We start from the raw sequence: 20,932 nt of genomic DNA, 5'->3' as shown, positions 1-20,932 counted from the left end.
TAAATCGTTTTTTTTTTTTTTTTTGTTTAAACTGTGTGTCCCTTAGATTTATTTTATTAATAGTAGATTCTTAGTACAAATCTGGTTATTTAACCCACCAAAGAAATTTTATCAAAGTCAAGACCTATCTAATTGGCTTTCTCGCACTCGAAAATGGCAAATTCATCTCATTTCATCAAAATAGGCAAGATAAATTCACAAATGTACAAGAATTGTTCTTTTGATAGTATTTGTTAAGAGTAAAAATATCAATTCGGCAGTTAGTCTACATTTTTTTACTTAGTTACTTAATATGCAACATTCATGATCATATAATATAACAGCACCTACATCAAATTTCCGTCGATTTTACGACCTCCTTTCACCAAAATAAAGAATAAATACTTGTTAGCATTATTAACTTTTATAATCTGCTTTCAATATTCGAGCTCCGTGATCAGTTCCGTCTTGATTCAGGATTCTGAACCAACGCTTTATATTCACAAGGCAGGATTCGTTGGTCAGGTCTTTAGAACAGAGTAACATAATCACAAATGACTGAATTTTGTACTTGTATCCGCAGAAGAGAGCCTGTTAGAATATAGTAAATTATATTTATTTGGTAACCCTTTTCAATTACAAAAGTTATGCACAGATATGACAAAATGATATCTTCAAAGTGGAACAATTCTATGTAATCTGATTGATATATGAGTAGATACCGATTATTTTTGTCTCCAAGCGGGTGATCACATATTATGAACCCTACTATAGATAATTCGTTATCTCGTGAAACCAAATGCAAGCATGCGCCGTAGCTAATACTAAGAACCTTATGGTGGGGGTAAGTGAGCTAGCTAGCTGCAAGTGAAAACACAGCAAGGCAGGAAAATCTCTCAGTCAACTTCCTTCTTCGCCTAACGCACAGGTAGATTTCACGAGATAACGAATGGCCTATAAATGGAGAGAACATGTTATAATACTGACTGAAAAGGCAGGAAAATTCGTCATGGGGCGATGACAATGAGGTGATGTTGGCGGATTGGTGGATAATGACAGAGGAAAAAGGAGAGACTTATAAAATATTCCTGAACACTGAATGCCGACCACAAATTTCATTTGGACTCGCTTAATTTCTGACGTGTGAAATCTGAAGTAAGTGAAGAAAATACGTTCCTCAGCTACACTGTGCATCTCATTGGCTTTTTCAGAGAGTCGAAAACTACATCAGAACCTCGCCAATCAGAATCCTAGTAGTCTTAAATTTCTGTTAATACGACTGGAGGAAAAATTTTTGGCGGAAAATTTAACCGATCTCGCCAGATTGCAACAATTTTTTGAAATGGTTAAAAGATAGTCATAAGTTTAAAAGTTCTCATCAGGTTCGAATAGAAATTTTACAAATTGTTTTGATGAAATAACGAATGCTTATGCATAATGCTGTTTAATAAGCACTATAGATTGTTAAATTACAACAAAAATAAATAATACGCGGTATGTTGGAGGAATATAAACCTAAAATAATACACAGAAAATTTATCTCCGAATAATCCAAACATTTCAAACACTCGTTAACTCAGCTACCGGGAATTTAGATAGTGAGATTATACTGTATACGATTGATTACATTTTAAGCAATAAATCAACTTGATTTATATTTCAGATGTACTACACAATAAAAACTTAAATAGCCATATCAAATTTATCGGAACAGTCAATAATATGAGTATTCATATATGTAAATATCTTATAAATTTACGAAATATTACGGCATTCGAAAAGTAATGGCAACATAGTTACTGTTTCACACTAAATTTATTTAGGTTACTTTTGACATTGTATAATAATTCAAATATAGTTCCCTGTCATGTCAACAATACGTTGCTACATCCTTGAGAGATGGCGGACTCCATCTGCAGCACATTTCTGGATATCTTTGTCTCTGATCGAACGAAAGCTTTTTGAATGCCAACTTTTAATTGAAAGCGAATGCCTCGCGTTCGATATGGTATGACTTCTCTCCCACAAGCTTCTTGTAATGCCTTAAAGCACTGAGTTGCACTTTTTCCTCTTGCAACTTGGATTTCATGAGGCACCTTTGTTTATACCAACTGAACAATTTTTAGGACTGTATTATTACTCGACCGAGGCGAGTGGAGCCGCGGACGTAATGTGAACTATCGCGATGCGGTATTGCGAACACAGGAGCAGTAGCGCCACGGCTCCGGGCTGCAGGACTCCACTGTCCTCGGTCGAGTAATACTTACTACAAACCAGAAATAGTGACAGTATTTACAAAATATAGTTACTTCGAGGCTTTTAATATTGCAGGTTTATGAAAGAATTGCTGCTTTGTTACATATTACAAGATCCCAATGGGCACCGCTAGGAGCACTGATTTACAGCATTGTTGCCATTGTTATCGAATACCCTGGTATTAAAAAATTACTCATTTAATTAATAGGAATGGTGGTATTTCACAAAAAAAATACGTTCATAATATCATTTCACTGTCTGCAGAAGTTCGAATGGGATGTACTTCATTCAGACTCTCCACATTATATTCGTGTTCCTCTTTTCCATATTGAACTACTAAATCACTTGACACTATTCCTTTCACTCAAATTCACTCATTAATCTGATCGTCTCATCTTGACGACATACTTGATCTGTGTTCATAGGTTACACCATCTGTGGCTCGTGTATCTTCATTATGTACTCGCCTGAATAAGAAGCTCCAGTCGAAATTTATAGCTGATTAATTGTCGCCCACAAGTTCTTAACTAAGCACACGTATAACTCTACTAATCAACATTATACGAGGCTACAGGGGCCTCTGGTTGTCACAGTAGACAACAGCTAGAAAATTTGAGATCTAGCGAATTGCATCTGGAGTTGGATAGCAGACGGACTCTTATTAATAAGGAAATATGAGAAACCCTTCTATGATAATTAATCGTTTCACTTTGCTTTCCTCTTCAGTGGGTGCAGAATATTGAGAAGAGCGATGGTAGGGGCTTCGAATCCCAGAGAGACGACCAGAGAGAGCATGTATGATGTCATGAAGTAGCCGAAGATCACGATGACCTGGAAGAGAAATACAATTTCATATTATAAAATTATTTTGAATAGTTGTCACTAGGCTTGTAATGTTGGGGACCGATATGGTGCGTTACGGTGGTCTTAAGTTGACTTATACCGTTCACCAGTCAGTATAGCATGCATAAACAGTGTACCTGCTGAATACTCCGTTCGCCAGTCACTACCGTAGCATGCGTAAACAGTGTGCCTGCTGAATAATAATGCCGAAGGTTAAAGATTCTCAGGCGCATATTTTTGCAGCGGAATTTGGTGAGTGTTTTGAAGTGAATGACGGGAATACTATATGTAAATTATGTAATACAAACATACGAGGTGATAAGCGATATTACATACAGATACATTGTAGCACAAGAAAAGAAAGGAGGAAACTAAACTCACGAATAATTTTATGATAATTCTTCTGCACATAAAAATATATCTTTGTAATGCTATGTAGCGTATATTTATTTTTAAAACTTCAGTAACAATGTAACGAGAGATGAGTGACGCCGGCTTCGAAAACGAAACAGCTGATCAGAATAAACCAAGGAGAAAAACAAAACGTGAGGCTGGTGCAAAATATTGATAACGAAGGATTATGGAAACAGCTGGAAGTGTCTGAGGGCAAGAGCATAGACAAGACTAACGCAGAAAATATAAGCGAAGAAATGATAAGAAAGAGCAAAGGAACGAAGCGACTACTAGATATTAGTGATTGTGAGGACAGAATAGATAGGGCTTTGGAGAGGTTATTAAATGGAGAAATGGAGGACAGAATAGTGAGTAGGATGGAATTGGCGAGGAAGAAGAGTGAGTGCAAGAAAGTCAGGGGTGGCAAAAGTAATAGAACAGAAATAGAGTAGAAAGTGTTAATAGGAGCGTACTAAGATATACAAACAATGAATAAAAGAAAATTGAAGTGAAAGAACATCTGAACAAATTGAAGTGGAAGAGAGAGAAATTGTAAGTGTAATTAAGTGAATTAGATATTTCATGTTTTTCAATGTCGTGGGTTGGGAGTAATATCAGGAGTACCAAAACTGTAGGAGTATTATAGAAATAAATTTATGGAAAGAGGTAATAAAAAAGGAAATTTGGGAGTGAAGTGAAGAGAAAAATTTAAGTAAATAAATAGAGGACAGAATAGTAGGGAAATAATAAGTGATGTGTTGTAAAATAGAGAAAAGTGAAATGTGAACAAATAATTTCGGAGAAATAGCTGGAAAATAATTATTAAGAGTAGGTAGATTTGAGAATAGAGAATAAAATAAATAAATAATATATATCATTAAGGAAGGGAATGTCCAATATTTAATAGGAAAGCGAGAAATGGGAGACAGTCTAGGTATGAGAAAGAGAATAGAATAGGATAGGGAGGGAAGAATAGATAGCAATTCATTTAAAACAGAAGAATAGGAAGTAATCAGGAAATACTTGGCAAATGAATATATTAATAGAAAAGAGTGGTATGTGTCAATTCAAGAGAGAAGTGTATTATGATGATAAACGACTGAAAAATATTAGTTTGTCCTTTAAATGTGCAGAAAATATAACTTTTCGTTCGGAAAATAAATTTTAAAATGTTACATAGATTTACAGTATGACGAATACAAAGACGAAGGACAATAAGACACTGTAATACAGCTGCTTGCACTGCCACTAAATTAAATATCACTTTAATAGCTACTTCATCTTCCACAATCTAACACAATCAGTGTACGCGATGAGACTGCATTCCTGAATAAATATGTTGATTAAATATTTGAGTAAATTTTTGGGTGTATTTTCGCTAAGGCTGAAATTACCTTTGCGTAAACATTCTCTGGGGGAAAGTTCCTAGAACCTTGTAGAGTACCATCCGAAAATTACATAAGGTATTGCATCATGTAATGTTTTACTTATTAATTTTTAATGCTCATTATTTTATCATTAAGATTAAAGGTACATAGGATATGGTTCATTGACTGCACCACTCCCGAATTATTATTATCGCATCTTTCACAATTAGTAAAAACTGTCCTTATTTTGTAACTATGAAATGAACAAAAAGTATAACATGTGTTGCTCATTGCGTGTATATTTTGAATACAATTGCACAATAGAGATCTCTTGTGTTTTTACCACTGGTATTGCTATTCAAGACATCGCAATGTGCGTGCATCACTTATGTCAAGCATGTTACTATACCTTCCAGTCAATGACTTGAAGTAGGCCTATAAACGTCTTTGTCTGTTTTTAGCATCAAATTCTACTTACTCGCTCTCTACTCTAAATGACATGAAATCATTGGAAAAATCTGTCGAGCGAATACATATAATATGGAAAAATTTTCAATTAGTATTTTTATTTGCATGTATTAAACTGCTCAATTATTGTGTCACTTTCTTTCTTCTGCTTTTAGCACTCCTGTATTTGCCAACAACGTCACCACTAATGCAAACAAGTGACAACGTTAGTTTTCATTACAGTAATACATATAATTACAGTATCTACCAGTTCTTGGCCAGAAAGTCGCTGGTTCGATTACCGATAGGTTCATGGATTTTTCCATTTATCTAATTCTTTCAGCTGCATTATGTCCTGGGTATCAGGGCATTTCTTTGGGGGTAAAGATGTCAGGCAAGTAGGACTGACATCCCTACTGCCATTAATGCCGATTGTCTAAAAGTGGGAGCCTTAACATCCCGCCAACCTGTGGGCCGATTTGGGCTGTCATGGGGTTGATTTTACCTTTTACCATTTCTTGAATATTAAACAATTTAGAAAATGTCATCTACTCAGTTGTAATCACATCTGTGATTCAGTGTTACTGCACTGGTCCCATCCGGGTGGCCCGGTTTCGGTCGTAGGTTTGATCGAGATAGAATTTGTGGCTCAGAAAACAAGCGTTAGATATTTTCTCGAGGTACTCCCGTTTTCCTCCTTAAAGGTTGAGAATAATTTTTCCCCTAATTCATGCACATTTTAAATTTTTTATGCAGAAATATCATTACTGCAGCAACTTAATTCAAGATTAGTTTTTGAAAAAATTGGGACCCATATTTTGAAAAATATACCACGATACAATAATTCATTAGAATACGTAGTTAATCGGCGATGTATGGAATGAAGGGAGGAAAGGAACTGACCACTCTACTCCATTATCTCCTGGCCTAGTTGCCTCAAAAGTGGTGTCTTCTTGGTATCACTTGTGAGGTTCAGATCTGTCTTCGGACAGTTGACAAAACAACAACAATGGATAGGCCTATATCTCACAATGGAACTTCACTCAATGTTAAGAAAACTTCCAGACAATTTATTCACCATTCGAAAGAATATCCTGAAAAATGGTGAAATCTATAATACTACATCCTGGGATGTAGCCTAAATATGAACGAGCTAGAGAGAGTTAAAGTGGTTAGGTACAGCTTACAGCAGTAACATGTTTGGAAATATTCAACATTTTTTTTCCTCCATTACTGTATCTTGTACAATAATGAAAATTGGTATGTTTAAAATACTGTCCTTGTGTTATATGAAAAAAATATTTTTACGATTTAAAATATATATATATATATATATATATATATATATATATTTTTTTTTCAAAATTCAAAATGGTGGCACTTCACTGTGCAGTGATGAAGCGTTTCCAGCACGACTCATAAACTTGTTAACCTTTTCATGTTCTTTCTCTTTCATTTTATTGCTGAAACTCATATTTACAATATCATGCTCTTTCAACTACATTCCTTAATAAATAATATTTTTTGTGTTAGAAGAAAATACTGATATTTTACCATTTTTAAAAATGAATTTATTTTGTATCAGACAATCTATCAAAGGTAGAGAAGTGATCTGGAATCATATTGTAGATATGGCATGCATAAATACATACAAAAAATTAATCACAGAATGTTGGATAGTTTTTGAGCTATGTGGGAAACGCTTCATCACTACACAGTGAACTGAATTTAGAAAAAAAAAATGTAAATAATTTTTTAATCGTAAAAATATATTTTTTTCATATAGCAGGACAGTGTTTTACACATACCAATTTTCATTACTGTACAAGATAGAGTAATGGAGGAAAAAAATGTTGAATATTTCCAAAATTTTACTGCTGTAAGCTGTACCTAACCCCTTAAAGAGGCGGGGATTGGAGTTTCCGCGATTCAATCGGAGTCTATTACGTTAGACCTGTTGGGCGCGCGCAGGAGAGGTTGCATGCATTAAAAATAATAAGGAAACACAACTCTATGTTAAGCAAATGTCTAAACAATTTATACAAATGTCTCGCCCAAAAGTGGGTCGCGCCTTCAAAAAGTTTGGGAACCACTGGACTAAGGGCTTGAAGGACCGGACCCTGGGGTTTGTCAGGTAGTCATATGGAGGTTGAACCTGGCACTGTCAGTGCTGAAGCAAGATAGTGCGGCTGTCAGCATCGGATTCGTGAATGCCATCTAGGCAACTGCATACCTGTATAGGATGCACAATGGACCAAAGTATGTCTAAAATTGAGGGAAAGAAGACAGAGGACGGACACTGGAAAGTTTTCTTTTCTCAATCGTACTTCAGGGACTGGAATGCTTTACCTGCAGACTTACTAAAGGCTTTACCAATAACCAAAAATGTATTTAAAAATAGGCTTAAGGACTTTACTAATAGACGGTAATATATTATACACACTATTTAAAGGGTATAATTGATAACTTATTTTGTTATTTGAAGCGTTGTATCAGTGAAGTGTGTTGTGTAAGTAAAGTGTGTTTGTGTCAGTGAAGTTTTATAGTTTATAGTAGCCGTGCAAAGTATTTGAACAATGAAATGTTTTGAAGTGTTAGTGAAATCAGGATAGAATCAGTGAAATGGGTCGTAGTTCCAGTGCAGTGAGTGAGTTGACAGCGAAATGAGTGTAGTGCTGAAAGGTACTTGTGTAGGTATGGACATATCATACTCGTGGGTTTTAGTTCGAACTTAGGGTTAAGATACAAATTAGATTTACTTTAAATGTTATTTTAAGTGATCGTGCTTCATTTAATTTAGGATGCTCATTATTGTTATTATTATTATTATTATTATTATTATTATTGTTAATAATTTATTGTTAATTGCATTTTTATTAGTTGTGTTTATTATTAATTGTCATTATTGAGTGTAATTAGTTACCACTGTAACCGGATACATACTCATTTCCAGTGTGAATAAATTAATACAAACATAACAAGTGCAGGGATCCATCTCTGGTCCGACTCTCGAAAGGCTACTATCAATCAGCTCCTCAGACCAGTTAGGCAAAGCAAGACCTGAGAATTAGCAAATTGTGGCAGAAGCCTGGTTACATACCATGGTGGCTCTGCCAAGATGCACCGCACTGTCCATGTGCATGATGACAGATATCATGACGAGAGGATGCACCAGGTAGGCGCAGTAGGAAATCCTGCTAAGCGGGTAGAGGAACTTGCAGGAGAGCAGCTTGTTTATGTATCCTGTGAAAAAAAGGAGAATATGATCAGTAGTAAGTAGACTTGTTATAGAATACCTGTCAGGTAATTTTGGTAGAATACGAAAATCGGGTATTTTACGGTAGGAATGGTCGTAGAATTTGTAGTATTCGCCAGAAAAGAAACTTCAATGCATGTATAGGAATCGAAGTACTTTTTTTTTAAATCGAGGTTATAGATTCATATAACAACTAACGAAATGTCTTGTAGTATACTCAAATAGGGTTCTAAGATGGTTATGAGTGTTATAATTGATGTGAATGGTAATTTGGGCGTATGTGTAAGATACCAAATAGGTGTTAACTAGAAGTTCCACACGTGTGAAAAAAATTTACGTTACCTCTATTAAAAAATTTACTGATATTTTTTCTATACTAGTGTTATCTCATTGAAAATAGATTATTTTTGGCACACGATTTTCTCTGGAACTCGTGAAGATCCAGAAGTTACGTGAGTGATTGTATATTAAGAGTTCTATAGAAAAAAGTACATTATAACTTAATATGAATTAATCTTCAGTTTCACTTAATTATAAATGAGATATCGACATTACAGATTTTAATTCTGAAAGGTTACACTTTGGGTATCACAAAAGTGTTAAATTATGTAATTTTTATTGTTACAGAATAGCTATATACCGTAATTATTTCATTATGTTCAAATTAACTTTATTATAATTATGAATTTATAGAGCAGTTCATTTACTTAATTCTTGTAGTAATACCTTAAGTCAGCGGTCTTCAGTACAGTGCACCCTCGGGCTAGTGTCTCTTATTCGCGGATAATATACATTCCTTACTCGTTACCCATTTCGGCGAGTGATGACCACTGCCTTAAGTGTTAGTTGTCACTGTATTATCTTAAATCGATACGCAATAGTCGCAAAGATTACAACGTGTTCATAATTCTTGTGTTCGCTTCGTCTGTGATGTCCGTCGCGCTGACCACATTACCCCATCCTTCCAAACTCTAAACTGGCTACGGCTTAACGAACGTAGAAATTTTCATTCTCTTGTTCTCCTTTTCCAAGCCCTTCACACCTCTACACCTACCTACCTTGCCTCCCATTTCAGTTACCTGTCATCATATCATAATCTCTTCACACGCACGCAAAATAGCCGCATACTAGCCATATCAACACATAAGACATCATCATACACAATCTCGCTCTCGCGCTTGTGGAATACCCTACCCAGTGACATCAGAGACTGTCGGAATTTAGTAGCGTTCAAAAGCAAACTTATTAAGCATTTTCTTACTGCGTAGAGTAGGTTTAATTTTTACTTAATCAATAAAAGAAATGCTTCTCTCTTCTTAACTTTTGCAATAAACTCTCTAGCTTTTATTAGTCAGTTAATCTTTTAGTACTTTGATTTTTATTGTATTTGTAAATTTAATATTAATTGTAATTATAATTGTAATTGTATTCTTAATATTGTAGTTGTAATCCCCTGGTTGAGGGGAAGAGAAGGCCTGATGGCCTTATCTCTACCAGGTTAAATAAATAAATAAATAAATAAAATAAATAATATTTGCAATTGGCTTCCCTTTTATTGATTATTTTTGTATCGTACAGTTCCCATGCTTCAGATGTAGGAAGTATTCTGAGGACTTTTACTTGTGCACTGATATGCTCCTAACTACAGAAATCCTTTATATACACTCACTTCACTTCCAGATCTTTACGAGTGAAAGTCTTAAATAGTCCCTTTTAGTCAAACTTCCATGCTCACGACAAAAAGCCGGATGTTATAGAATCTGCTTATTATATCGTAATTTTTAATAGCATTGATACATAATTTCGCCTGTTGTTTATGTAACTGGCAGAGCCGTGGTGTATCTAAAGTTGCATTATGTTCTACGAATGCTACTAGGAAAACTACAGTATTTCAAGCTCTCATTTCGTATTCTGCGTTAGTGTACCGCAGCTTAATTATTAAGTCAGGCATTAGAGTCGTGCACAACTGGTTACGAAAAATATAAATTATATATTGCTATTGAACGCCTGGCGCCATAGTCAGTATGCAAAACTCTCCCATCGCGCTGAGTGTCTCAGAGTCGGTTTATCGAAAATTCGGGTTGTTTCTCATTCTTTGTGGGTGGACGGTAAAGGCAGACCACATTGAGCCATGCAGGAGTTACAAGCGCACTTGCAAAAAGACACGTTTATCATCGTGTAGGCCTACTATTTAATTGATAATTCTTCCTCTCTCAGTGCATTCAATCAGTCGGTCAATCAATCAATCACTCAATCATCCAATGGTTCATCCATTATCTATTCATCCATCCACTGACTCATTGATTCATTCATACATCGATTCATTGATTCATTCATGTATGGATTGATTGATTGATTGATTCATTAATTCATTGATTCACTGATTGATTGATTCATTGACTCATTCATAGTCATTGATTGATTCATTCATCCAGTCCAGGTATTACAGTTGGATACCTTCAAGGGCAACAACATGCTTCCTAAAAGTACAAGCATTTCAGCTTCAGAGTACTTTTCTCTTTGTTAATAACACTCTATCTTCTTAAAAAATTATTTATTAATGAAATAATAATGCACCTCTTTAGAGTAATTAAAAGACATTATATATTAACAACTACTGTTTTAGAGGTATGCATTTTGAGTTTAAAATGTAAATATTACACCATAATAATAGACCTATGTACTTATTTGCTCTCCTCTTTAGTAAGTAATTGTAATTTATTTTATTCTTGCATTTCTTTGCGCACCACATTTCATATTCTACATTGTACTTATTTCCTTTGTTGTTACCAGTGTTCATTTGTTCATATATTTATTAGTTATGAAGATAAGTGTATTAAAGTGTCCAATCAATAATTGTAACCTATATCAAGCAAACACATTTTTTTAATAAGACAAAGTAAATTTCCTTCAATTGTTACTCCGTTCGTGTACTCAGAAAATGTTCGTTTCCTGTATAATGAAATGCGCCTGGTCTTCTGCCTACCTGTAAAACATAAGGGGTAATCGGTTGAAAATCGGATATTCGGTCAGTTGTTCGACCTTGATGAATGTTCTCTAACCGGTCGAATCTAAACCGGTTGTAAGTGCTATCTTGCAGCTCTCTGTCAGGCATGTTCATAGTTGGTATTTCTAGCCTTTAAACGAGGTCCAGTATAATTAATATCTTCTAAGCGTGTGATTCTGAGATTCTACGTCACTGTTGTACCTCGTTCAAACGCTAAAAATTCCCGCGCTGAATGAAGACACAATATTATGGTAATAACTAACAATAGAAGAAACTGCCTCTCCTGTAGATCAGCATTTATTGTTCTGGGTGCGATGCCCCAGCCTATTTCATACTCGCATTGGATAAAATCGAAACTTTCCAGGGGTTTTTCTGTTTCCCTCCACCTGACAAATTTGACAATCTTACTTTACGATTTCCCTAATTTCATTTCATTAAAAATATGGCACAGGAAGGCGTAAGCGCGTCGGTCATCCAGGATGATGTTGGCAGGCGATGATATTTTCTCTGCGAAATACGCATGATCATGTATCAATGGACGTCTGTATTGAATGTAGGCCTATTTGACGCTGAGGATATCGGTGTAGAATTTAGATTGATTGATTCTGAGTTTATTGATAATTATACTGTAGTGTAAAATGGGAAATTTATCCTTTGAAGAGATGGAAAAATTAAAATATCTTGAAGCAACAGTAACAAATATAAATTAAACTCGGAAGAAAATTAAACGCAGAATAAATATGAGAAATGTCTGTTATTATTAAGTTGAGAAGCTTTTGTCATCCAGTCTGCTGTCAAAAAAGCTGAAAGTTAGAATTTATAAAACAGTTATTACCGATTGTTCTGTATGGTTGTGAAAATTGGACTCTAACTTTGAGAGAGGAACAGCAGTTAAAGGTGTTTGAGAATAAGCTAATCAGGAAAATATTTGTGGCTAAGAGGGATGAAGTTACAGGAGAATGGAGAAAGTTGCACAACGGAGACTTGCACGCATTGTATTCTTCACCTCACATAATTAGGAACGTTAAATCCAGACGTTTGAGATGGGCAGGCCATGTAGCACTTATGGAGGAATCCAGAAATGCATGTAGAGTGTTAGTTGGGAGGCCGGAGGGAAAAAGACCTTTGGGGAGGCCGAGACGTAGATGGGAGGAAAATATTAATATGGATTTGAGGGAGGTGGGATATGATTGTAGAGACTGGATTAATCTAGCTTAGGATAGGGACCGATGGCAGGCTTATGTGAGGGCTGCAATGAACCTCCGGGTTTCTTAAAAGCCATAATTAAGTTATGCTATAGTGTACCTCATTGATTTATATTGACACACTATGATTTCTATTACCTCCTAAGTACACGGTATCCTGAACGAAAACTACCGATAAGAAAGCTTTACAACTCAGTAACTAATAAATTTATCTAAATGCTGTTTGCTGAGGGTAACAGAGGAACCACCAAATTTGTATAGTGACAACGTCGTAATAATAATTCTATTTCCCGTGAATATCCACTAGATGTTCAATTCCTCTCAAGTTTTGTCATTCCATTCTGATATTTCTGTGAACCCTGGTCATTTCTATATTCCATGTTCCCTTGTGTTAATATACGTACCTCCATTGCCCGTGGAACAGACGATGACGATCCAGGCGACCGCCAGAGCCCAGGCTGTGTGGCTGAGGGCCACATACGAGGCGGACATAATAGGACCCAGGTCTCCGTATAGGCCGTGCACCAGGATGAAGGTCATGCCGATGGAGAGTGCCCAGCCCGTCAAAGCCACAGCCTAAAATAGCCAGAGTGTACGGGAGTATGAGCTCCAAGTATTCAAACAATAAGCTTTATTTATCAAAACTTTCATATACTTAAATTTTACCGTTGCACCGACAGTTGCTTTCAATTTTTAATCTTTCACTGGCGTGTGGTTGATGTAGTTTTAATGCATTTAGACGAGTTTTCATAGCACTTAATGATATTTAACATTTCTGTGATGATGTTTCGCTTGCTATATTATGTACTACATAATATACTCTTTCGCAGCAAGTCTTGTTAGATATTATATCGTGTATAAGGCATTCAAAGACATTTTGTACAGTGCATATGGTCCATTACTATGAAACGTCCAGAGACATATTTTGTTACAGTATATTTGGTGTAATGCATATGATCCAATAAAAAATTAAAAAAAAGTCCAAAGGCATTATTTGTTGCAGTACATTTGTTCTTTTGTAAAAGAAAACTATGTTATACAGGGCTTTCATTTCAAAACTTCCCAGTCTCAATAACTAATTATTTAAATTGAATTCAATTTAAACAAAAAACACGTCAATTTAAATATTGAGGGGGAAGTCTGAAACCAGACACTTAAACCACATGGAAAAGAGAACAAGATAAACTTTGTGGACCATAATAAAGTTTGGTTCTTGCATAACTGCCTACCTTGTGCATCTTGATGGTACAGTTGGTCTTGTCCAGCAGCCATCCGACACACATACCCACCACATAGGGCCCCAGTCGGGTCCACGGTTTGTCGTACAACTCGTCAAACAGGCCGAGGGGCTCTTCGATACTGCAACACATAAAATAGTACATAGCTTAGCATTGTCAATGTAATTAGAAGACTTTTTGTAAACCATTACGTACAACTCGGGCTAAATGTGTAACTGACCAATCTATAATCTAAATTCAGGAAAACAATGAAACTTTGTTAAAATAGTGTTTATCTTAAACAAATTACAATTCGACGAAGTTTATCTTCACGATACTTATTATTGTTCGTCCTATTTCATTTAATTTGGAAACTTAACAAATCAGATACAGAGGGCTTTCATTTCAAAACTTTCCAGTCTAAATAACTATTTATTTCAATTAAATACAATTGAAAAAAAACCAAATCCATTTAGATAGTAAGGGGGAAGTTTCAAACCAGTGTTACTTTTTTTATCTTCAAATTCAAATTTATTCATAATTTACAATTTAAATTGTACATTTGAATAGATATCCGAAATGAGCATGTGCTCGTGCGCGGGTACAGTCCAGTAGTCTACATACATTTTACAGACATCAATAATAATGTTGATGATATAAATAATAGTAACAATAATAATATTATTAATATATCCCTACATAACTTTTCATTTTACTTTCGTTTTTACAAAACGTTCTTCAGAATCCCACTAGCCTGTGTAGGCTACTTTATTTCCGGCTATCGAAATAAAATCAACAAAGTTCGAATAAGATGTTTAAGTTACAGTGTGGGACTTGGCACACCGGCCCTGGTAGGAGAGGAACATCACAGGCGGAGCTGGGAGTGGAGAAGTAGTGGAACTGATAAGAGGTGCTGACAGGCTAAAGGTCTGACCATTCATCTACCGCAGGGTTTAATACATTTATAGTAATTTGTTAATGTTTTTATAAAGCTTGTACTGAGAAGTTATCAGTTCGGAAGCCGTCGAATAGGGGCGTGGTTTCAAGTAGCTTTGGAGTAACAGTGGATGCATTCGTTTTGCATTATTCACAGGGCCGGTGAGGTGAGTCCCGTATAATAACTGTAACCTTACCTCGGTGTGTGATGGCTGTTAAGGACGATCACAGCTGTTGTGAACCAGGAACTCACCAGAAATGTAAATAACGACGTCACAGCCAACTTGAAGTACCTGTGCAACAAACGAGATTAAGCGTTTGAAAGACGCTACAAACCATATCGTTATTGCAACGTAAAGTATAATTTTTACAGACGCTTTAGTCTGATGTGGAGAGAATTCCCACCGAGAAGACACAAAATGCTCGTTTTGATTTTCTCTTATTGTCTTACGTTTTTCACCATGCTAACTTCCACTTAGGCCTGTTATAACTTGTTCGTTTCACGAAAAACCGATAGCTGTTCAGGAAATTATTCCACAGTGACATTGTCTTTAGAACAAGAAACTTGTTATGACGATGGACCACAGTAATTTTGCAGGAAGCACGCTTATTAAGAAACAGATCTCTTTTATGTACCGAAAATATACGACATGGAGCTTTCGGCAAAATCCAACGCTCTCAGCCGAATCTGAATCCAGTAATTTTGGCTCCAATGGTAACCAAAAATCGTTAAATGTAACTTTGCTTCTTTTTGCGAGCGATTTAAATGCAAAAATAATTACTGCAATATAATGGAAATTAATTGGTTAACTAGTGGACTTACTCGTGTTAATTATGTGATTAATAATTATATAATATATATAATGATTATAATTAATAATTAACACGAATAAGTCCACTAGTTAATCAATTAATTATATTCAAGTGTTAAAAGTAGTGTACGCAAGATTCAAAATGGATAATGGAAATGTTTTACTGACAATATCTGCAAAACAGATCAACTTCGGAAAAAGGAATCATTCTAACGAGACTGATAATATACTATTGAAGGCTTCCTTTTCTTAGGTGTCCTTATCATTGTTAGTTATTATTTCAGTTGTATGCAGTACATCCATTATTGTTCAGAATTCTTGTAAGAGTGAGAATAGATCAGACAAATGAATGATGATGGCGATGATGAAAATATAGTAATGTGTGCGAATATACGAGTATGTCGTAATATCGATAACATAGTATAATCTAGTGCTGTAAGCTATTATCATCCCTGGCATTGCCTAGAATCGTGCTGAAGACTCGCAAACTGTAGCAATTTTACGACATAATTCAGACATATTTATAGCCTACATCGTATTGAGATTATGCTTCTAGGCTGTGAGATAGTAGTTGTGGAATTTAAGCTGAGCTGTAGACATCAACGATATCATCTAGAAATAGATAAGCAGTATAAGACTACTGTAGCTGAAAATAGTCGCAATAAAGTTTTAATATGCAACATTATGTAAAATTAATTCAAGTCACAAAAAAGCACAACTGGCACATTAAAACACTTGAAGGCGATACTATGTCGAGACACTAAGAGGAATCCTGAAAACACGTACGTCACCTAAAATACGACTTTGAGGGTGCTATTCATAGACATTTCGCTAGCCCTCGCTACTAGCGTGCTAAACTAGCCTCGGCTATCGACTGATTACTTGTACAGGATTCATATCATAGCATACCGCTAACACTGGTTTATGAATACGAAAAACGTTAGTTCGCTGATAATCCACCGGAAGCCCACGCTAAGAATGTCTGTGAATATGGCCCTTAGTCGTTATATATGGTGACTTTCAAAGTTGTTTTATTATTTGTCGTAAAATACCTATATATTGTGACATAGAATTGAACAAAATGATGATATATCCATTTGAAATACATTTATTTGACAAAACCATTTTCATCTGATCATTACTATGTACTTTCCTAACAATTATTCTTTATGTACATTGCAGAAAATTTATTTCATGACTACCATTGATCCCCTTATAGCTGTTTCCAGCATATATTATAGTTCTAGCGATACACGTATCCTCGGACTCGAGTCTGGACTCTCGAATATCGATTCCTACAGCACAGTACTCGATTCTTTTCGATTATGTCGCTAGTCCAACACTTAAGATCGCATGCACTCACTTAGCAGATAGCAACAAAAGCAGGATTCCAAGAGTGTAGAATTGGGTGTCGTTGGCCAAATACCAGCTCCAGATCATGCACTGAAACAAGAAATTACAAAAAAATAATTATTACTGAAAAATGTCTTTTCTATAATTAAATCTGAAAACAATGCTTCTGATATGAGTTTTTAAGTAACGATGGTTAAATATACCCTGAAAGACCTTAGGATTGAATTGAATTGAATTGAATTGAAGAGGGGGAGGACTTTAACAGCCCTAGCACTGCGACCTAAAAGATCTATTGCGCATCACCGTCATAATATCCCATCAGTCAAACAATTTGATGTTCTTGATGAACTGAATCAAACTACGGACTGGGACAGTTGATAGCTCATCAAGCTTCGGAAAATGTTTTCCAAAGATGCGAGCTCTTTGATGAGCGAGTGCATTGCATTCGTATAATAGATCAGTTACAGACTCATCTCCCTGTGGACACGAGTACAGGCTAGGTTAATATTATGTCCCATTCTATACAAGTTCTTCTTGAGGATACGGTGTCCTGTAAGAAATCCAACTGCCCAGCGGAGCTGTTTTTTGCTCAGGTAATTTGACTTGTTATTATTAAAATCTCTTATGAGGGCCTTAGAGTATCTACAGCCCTCACTTGAGTTCCAATGATTATGGTGTTTTTTGAGAGCCCAGTCCCTGATAGCCTGCTTTACTGGTCTTAGAGATTGTCCCAGCACAGGTTCAGGACCTATGAATGGGATCTCGGTTCCCTTTTTGGCAGCCTCATCTGCTCTTTTGTTACCGTAAATCACTTAAATGTCCTGGCACCCATTTCAGTCGGACTGTATTATGTTCAGCCAGTAACATGAGGGACTCGCGGCACTCCAATACCAAAGACCTTAGGATACTTGCTTACCATGTCCTTGACGGGAAAGAGTGTGTTGATATACAAAGCGTTCCTCCACCAGTAGTCCGGACAAGTGGCTTGGTCACGGACCATGATGGGGTTCTGGAACACGGAGTTATGGTAGAACCACCGAGCATTCAGTTGTGTGACGGCCAGAACGAATAAATATGGCGGCGTCAGCCTGTAACACAAGATAAAACATTATGTAATAATATATAATTAGAACATATTATGTTCTAATTAATTCAACGAGTTACACGTTGTCTTATTATTTGCTACAGATTGGCATAATAAATATATGTAATAGACCTACAGGATTAATTACAAATATATAACTTAATGATTTTATATTGAAAATTAACCTTAAATGTCTTCATTGACAGAAAGTAGACGTTTAGTGTAGGCCTACAACGAAACACACAAGCTAAATATCTGAATCAAAGTAAATTACTTAATATTGTGGCAACCGTCTGGAACGTTCTGGTCGTGTCTGGTTGCCTCGGGAGTGTGCGCGCGCATCCAGCGAAAGGGAAGGCGCGGGAAAACGAGACTCGAGCTTCGGTGGGCGCTGTAGCACGGTACGGGGCGAGGGGAAAGAAGACTATGGTGACGGCGCGGAGCAAGGGAAGAAAAAGCGACTGTGACTGGGCGGAAGTAAGGAATCATCTGGAGACTGATTGTTGTGGAGGCCCAAAAGCTTCGCGACGCATAACATTCTAGACGTTCGTGGGGAAATAAATAACACCGTGAGTTGCCGACGAAGTCAGTCAGTAGCGAGAGAGTTAGTTAGCCTTCAGGTAGCCTTCAAGTCTTGGACAGCCGCGAGAAAGGTCGTCCTGAGTTCGATGTGCAGTGAACTTGAGTGAGTCTTCGAGCGAGCAAGGAAGCCAGCCTTCGAGACCGGGGTTCGACGTGAGGAGCACCGCAACTGGGGCAGCGTCAGGCGAGTGCAACGTATCCGGAAGACCTGGGTTTGATGCGCAGTGAACTTGAGTGGGTCCGTAACTGTGGCAGCGTCCAGGCGAGGATTGTGAACTGAGAACTGACAGTTTTTTTCTGCACTTAGTGCTTTGTGAACATTAATTTAAATTAGGAATACATTGTTGTTCTCAATAATACACGTGTATTGTCATTGTTGTCGTGTGGCGTACAATGACTATTGTGGTGCTGTGTTGAGTGGAATACCCATTGTTGACAGGTGTGGTGGATAAAAGTAGAAATAAAATTTACAGTATCTTGGAAGTCCAGACCTGAACTGTTTCTTTTAAACCTTTACTTATCTTATTGTTGTTTAGCCACCTGTCCGAAGACAGGTTTGAACCTAATAAATGTGACCATTAAGGCATCACTTATGATGAAACTAAGCCAGGAGATAATGGGTTCCTTTCCCCCTCCATTGCATACATCGCTGATTAATAACATATTATACTAATCAGACTTCAGATATATACCAACAATTGTTCTTCCTCTGACACATATAATCAAGTGATAATAGATGTACAGCATTAGACACAAAAATGACCGCTCTCCTGTAGCGTGAATTTGTATAAGTCTACTTCGGTCTGCGCCTGGTTCACACTAGGGAAAGGATGTTTATTTTGTACCTAATTTACTTCTTGAATATAGGCTATTTTCGTTATAGATTATTTATAACACTTGACCTATAAACAGAAACAAAAAGCAACAAACAAACAAAACAAAGGGAAAACAGAGAGGAGTAGTGCATAAGAAATTCCTTCACGTGTAAGCCTAAGCTCTCACGGAATCAACCGAAGTCTTCCGAAGAGGACTCAGCGTATGGCAGTCTGTCATTTTTTATCTGAGACTACATTTCAGCTATAACTTCTATCTTATAATGTAGCAAAAATTCTAACCTGAGATATCTGTAGGAGAATACGCCGATGAAGCGGAGGGAGTTATCTCTCATCATGGCGCCAGCACCCCTATCTTCCTTGGTCGTCATCTTGGCAGAGTTCTTGAAGAACACATAAGATACCATAACGCCGCTGTGAACAGAGACAAAAATCGGCAGGAACAAAGTGTTATGGCTCGGTTTTCGGTGCTAAAGCTGATTACATTATCTCATACATTTGTATATTCTTGAGTGTATTGAGATCATTAGTAATTGCAATGGCGGATATCGTGCAGAGAATCTAAGAACAAAATAAATTCTACGGGCATAAGAAATGACAATACACAGAACAATACAATGTTAGGTAATTCTGGACAGAATTAAATGTTTGATTTTTAACATCATCTTCACTACCACCGCCACCACCGCCATCGCCACCGCCACCACCGCCACCGTCATCGCCACCACTACCGCCATCGCCACCACCGCCACCACCACCACCGCCACCGCCACCGCATGCCACCGCCATCGCCTCCACCACCACCACCACCACAACCACCGCCACCACCACCCCTACCGTCACCGCCACCGCCACCATCACCGCCACCGCCACCTTTTAAGTGTTTTGACCTATTAACCTGTTTCTATGTTCTTCTTCTTCTTCTTATTCTTCTTCCATCCTTTATGCTGCCAAGCGTCGGGGTAACCTCGGTCTATCCATCTCTGCAATTCCTGTCTTCCCACGTTTCTGTCCAATCCTCTCAATTCTATCCTCCCATGTTATACGTGGTCTTCCTCTTCCATATCTTCCTTCCACTCGCATTTCAAAAACCCGTTTTCCTTTCCTTTCCTCTCTCATTTTTTAAACATGCCCATACCACTTCAATTGGCGTTCCTCCACTACCATGCTCATAGCTTTCCTCTGTCCAGCCTCTTCTCGGATTCTTTCATTTCTGATTCTATCTCTTCTTGTTTTCCCTACTATTTTCCTTACAAATTTCATTTCCGTAGCAGTAATCTTACTCATGTGTTTGTCTTGTAATGCAAGGCTCTCCATACCATACAACGTAATCGGGGCCATTATCGAGTTGTAAATCTGCAT

At 36.8% G+C, this 20,932-nt stretch overlaps 1 protein-coding gene across 1 annotated transcript in view; it reads right to left on the bottom strand.

Annotated features, from left to right (window-relative positions):
* Positions 1-573: 573 nt before the first annotated feature.
* The window catches only part of LOC138709268 (nose resistant to fluoxetine protein 6-like), a 153,986-nt gene continuing 133,627 nt past the window's right edge, over positions 574-20,932 (bottom strand). Inside the window, exons 11-18 of the mRNA XM_069839927.1 lie at positions 19,853-19,984; positions 17,988-18,159; positions 17,082-17,161; positions 15,104-15,199; positions 13,983-14,112; positions 13,158-13,329; positions 8,386-8,528; positions 574-3,066 (exon numbers count right to left, since the gene is read on the bottom strand). Coding sequence (XP_069696028.1) covers positions 2,941-3,066; positions 8,386-8,528; positions 13,158-13,329; positions 13,983-14,112; positions 15,104-15,199; positions 17,082-17,161; positions 17,988-18,159; positions 19,853-19,984 — 1,051 coding nt within the window. The 3' untranslated portion in view covers positions 574-2,940. The remainder of the gene's footprint in view (positions 3,067-8,385; positions 8,529-13,157; positions 13,330-13,982; positions 14,113-15,103; positions 15,200-17,081; positions 17,162-17,987; positions 18,160-19,852; positions 19,985-20,932) is intronic.

The sequence above is a fragment of the Periplaneta americana genome, chromosome 11 (assembly GCF_040183065.1).
Source record: "Periplaneta americana isolate PAMFEO1 chromosome 11, P.americana_PAMFEO1_priV1, whole genome shotgun sequence".
In the NCBI taxonomy this organism is placed as follows: domain Eukaryota; kingdom Metazoa; phylum Arthropoda; class Insecta; order Blattodea; family Blattidae; genus Periplaneta; species Periplaneta americana.
Note: the sequence above shows the minus strand (reverse complement) of the source record. Positions and strands in the feature narration are given on the sequence as shown.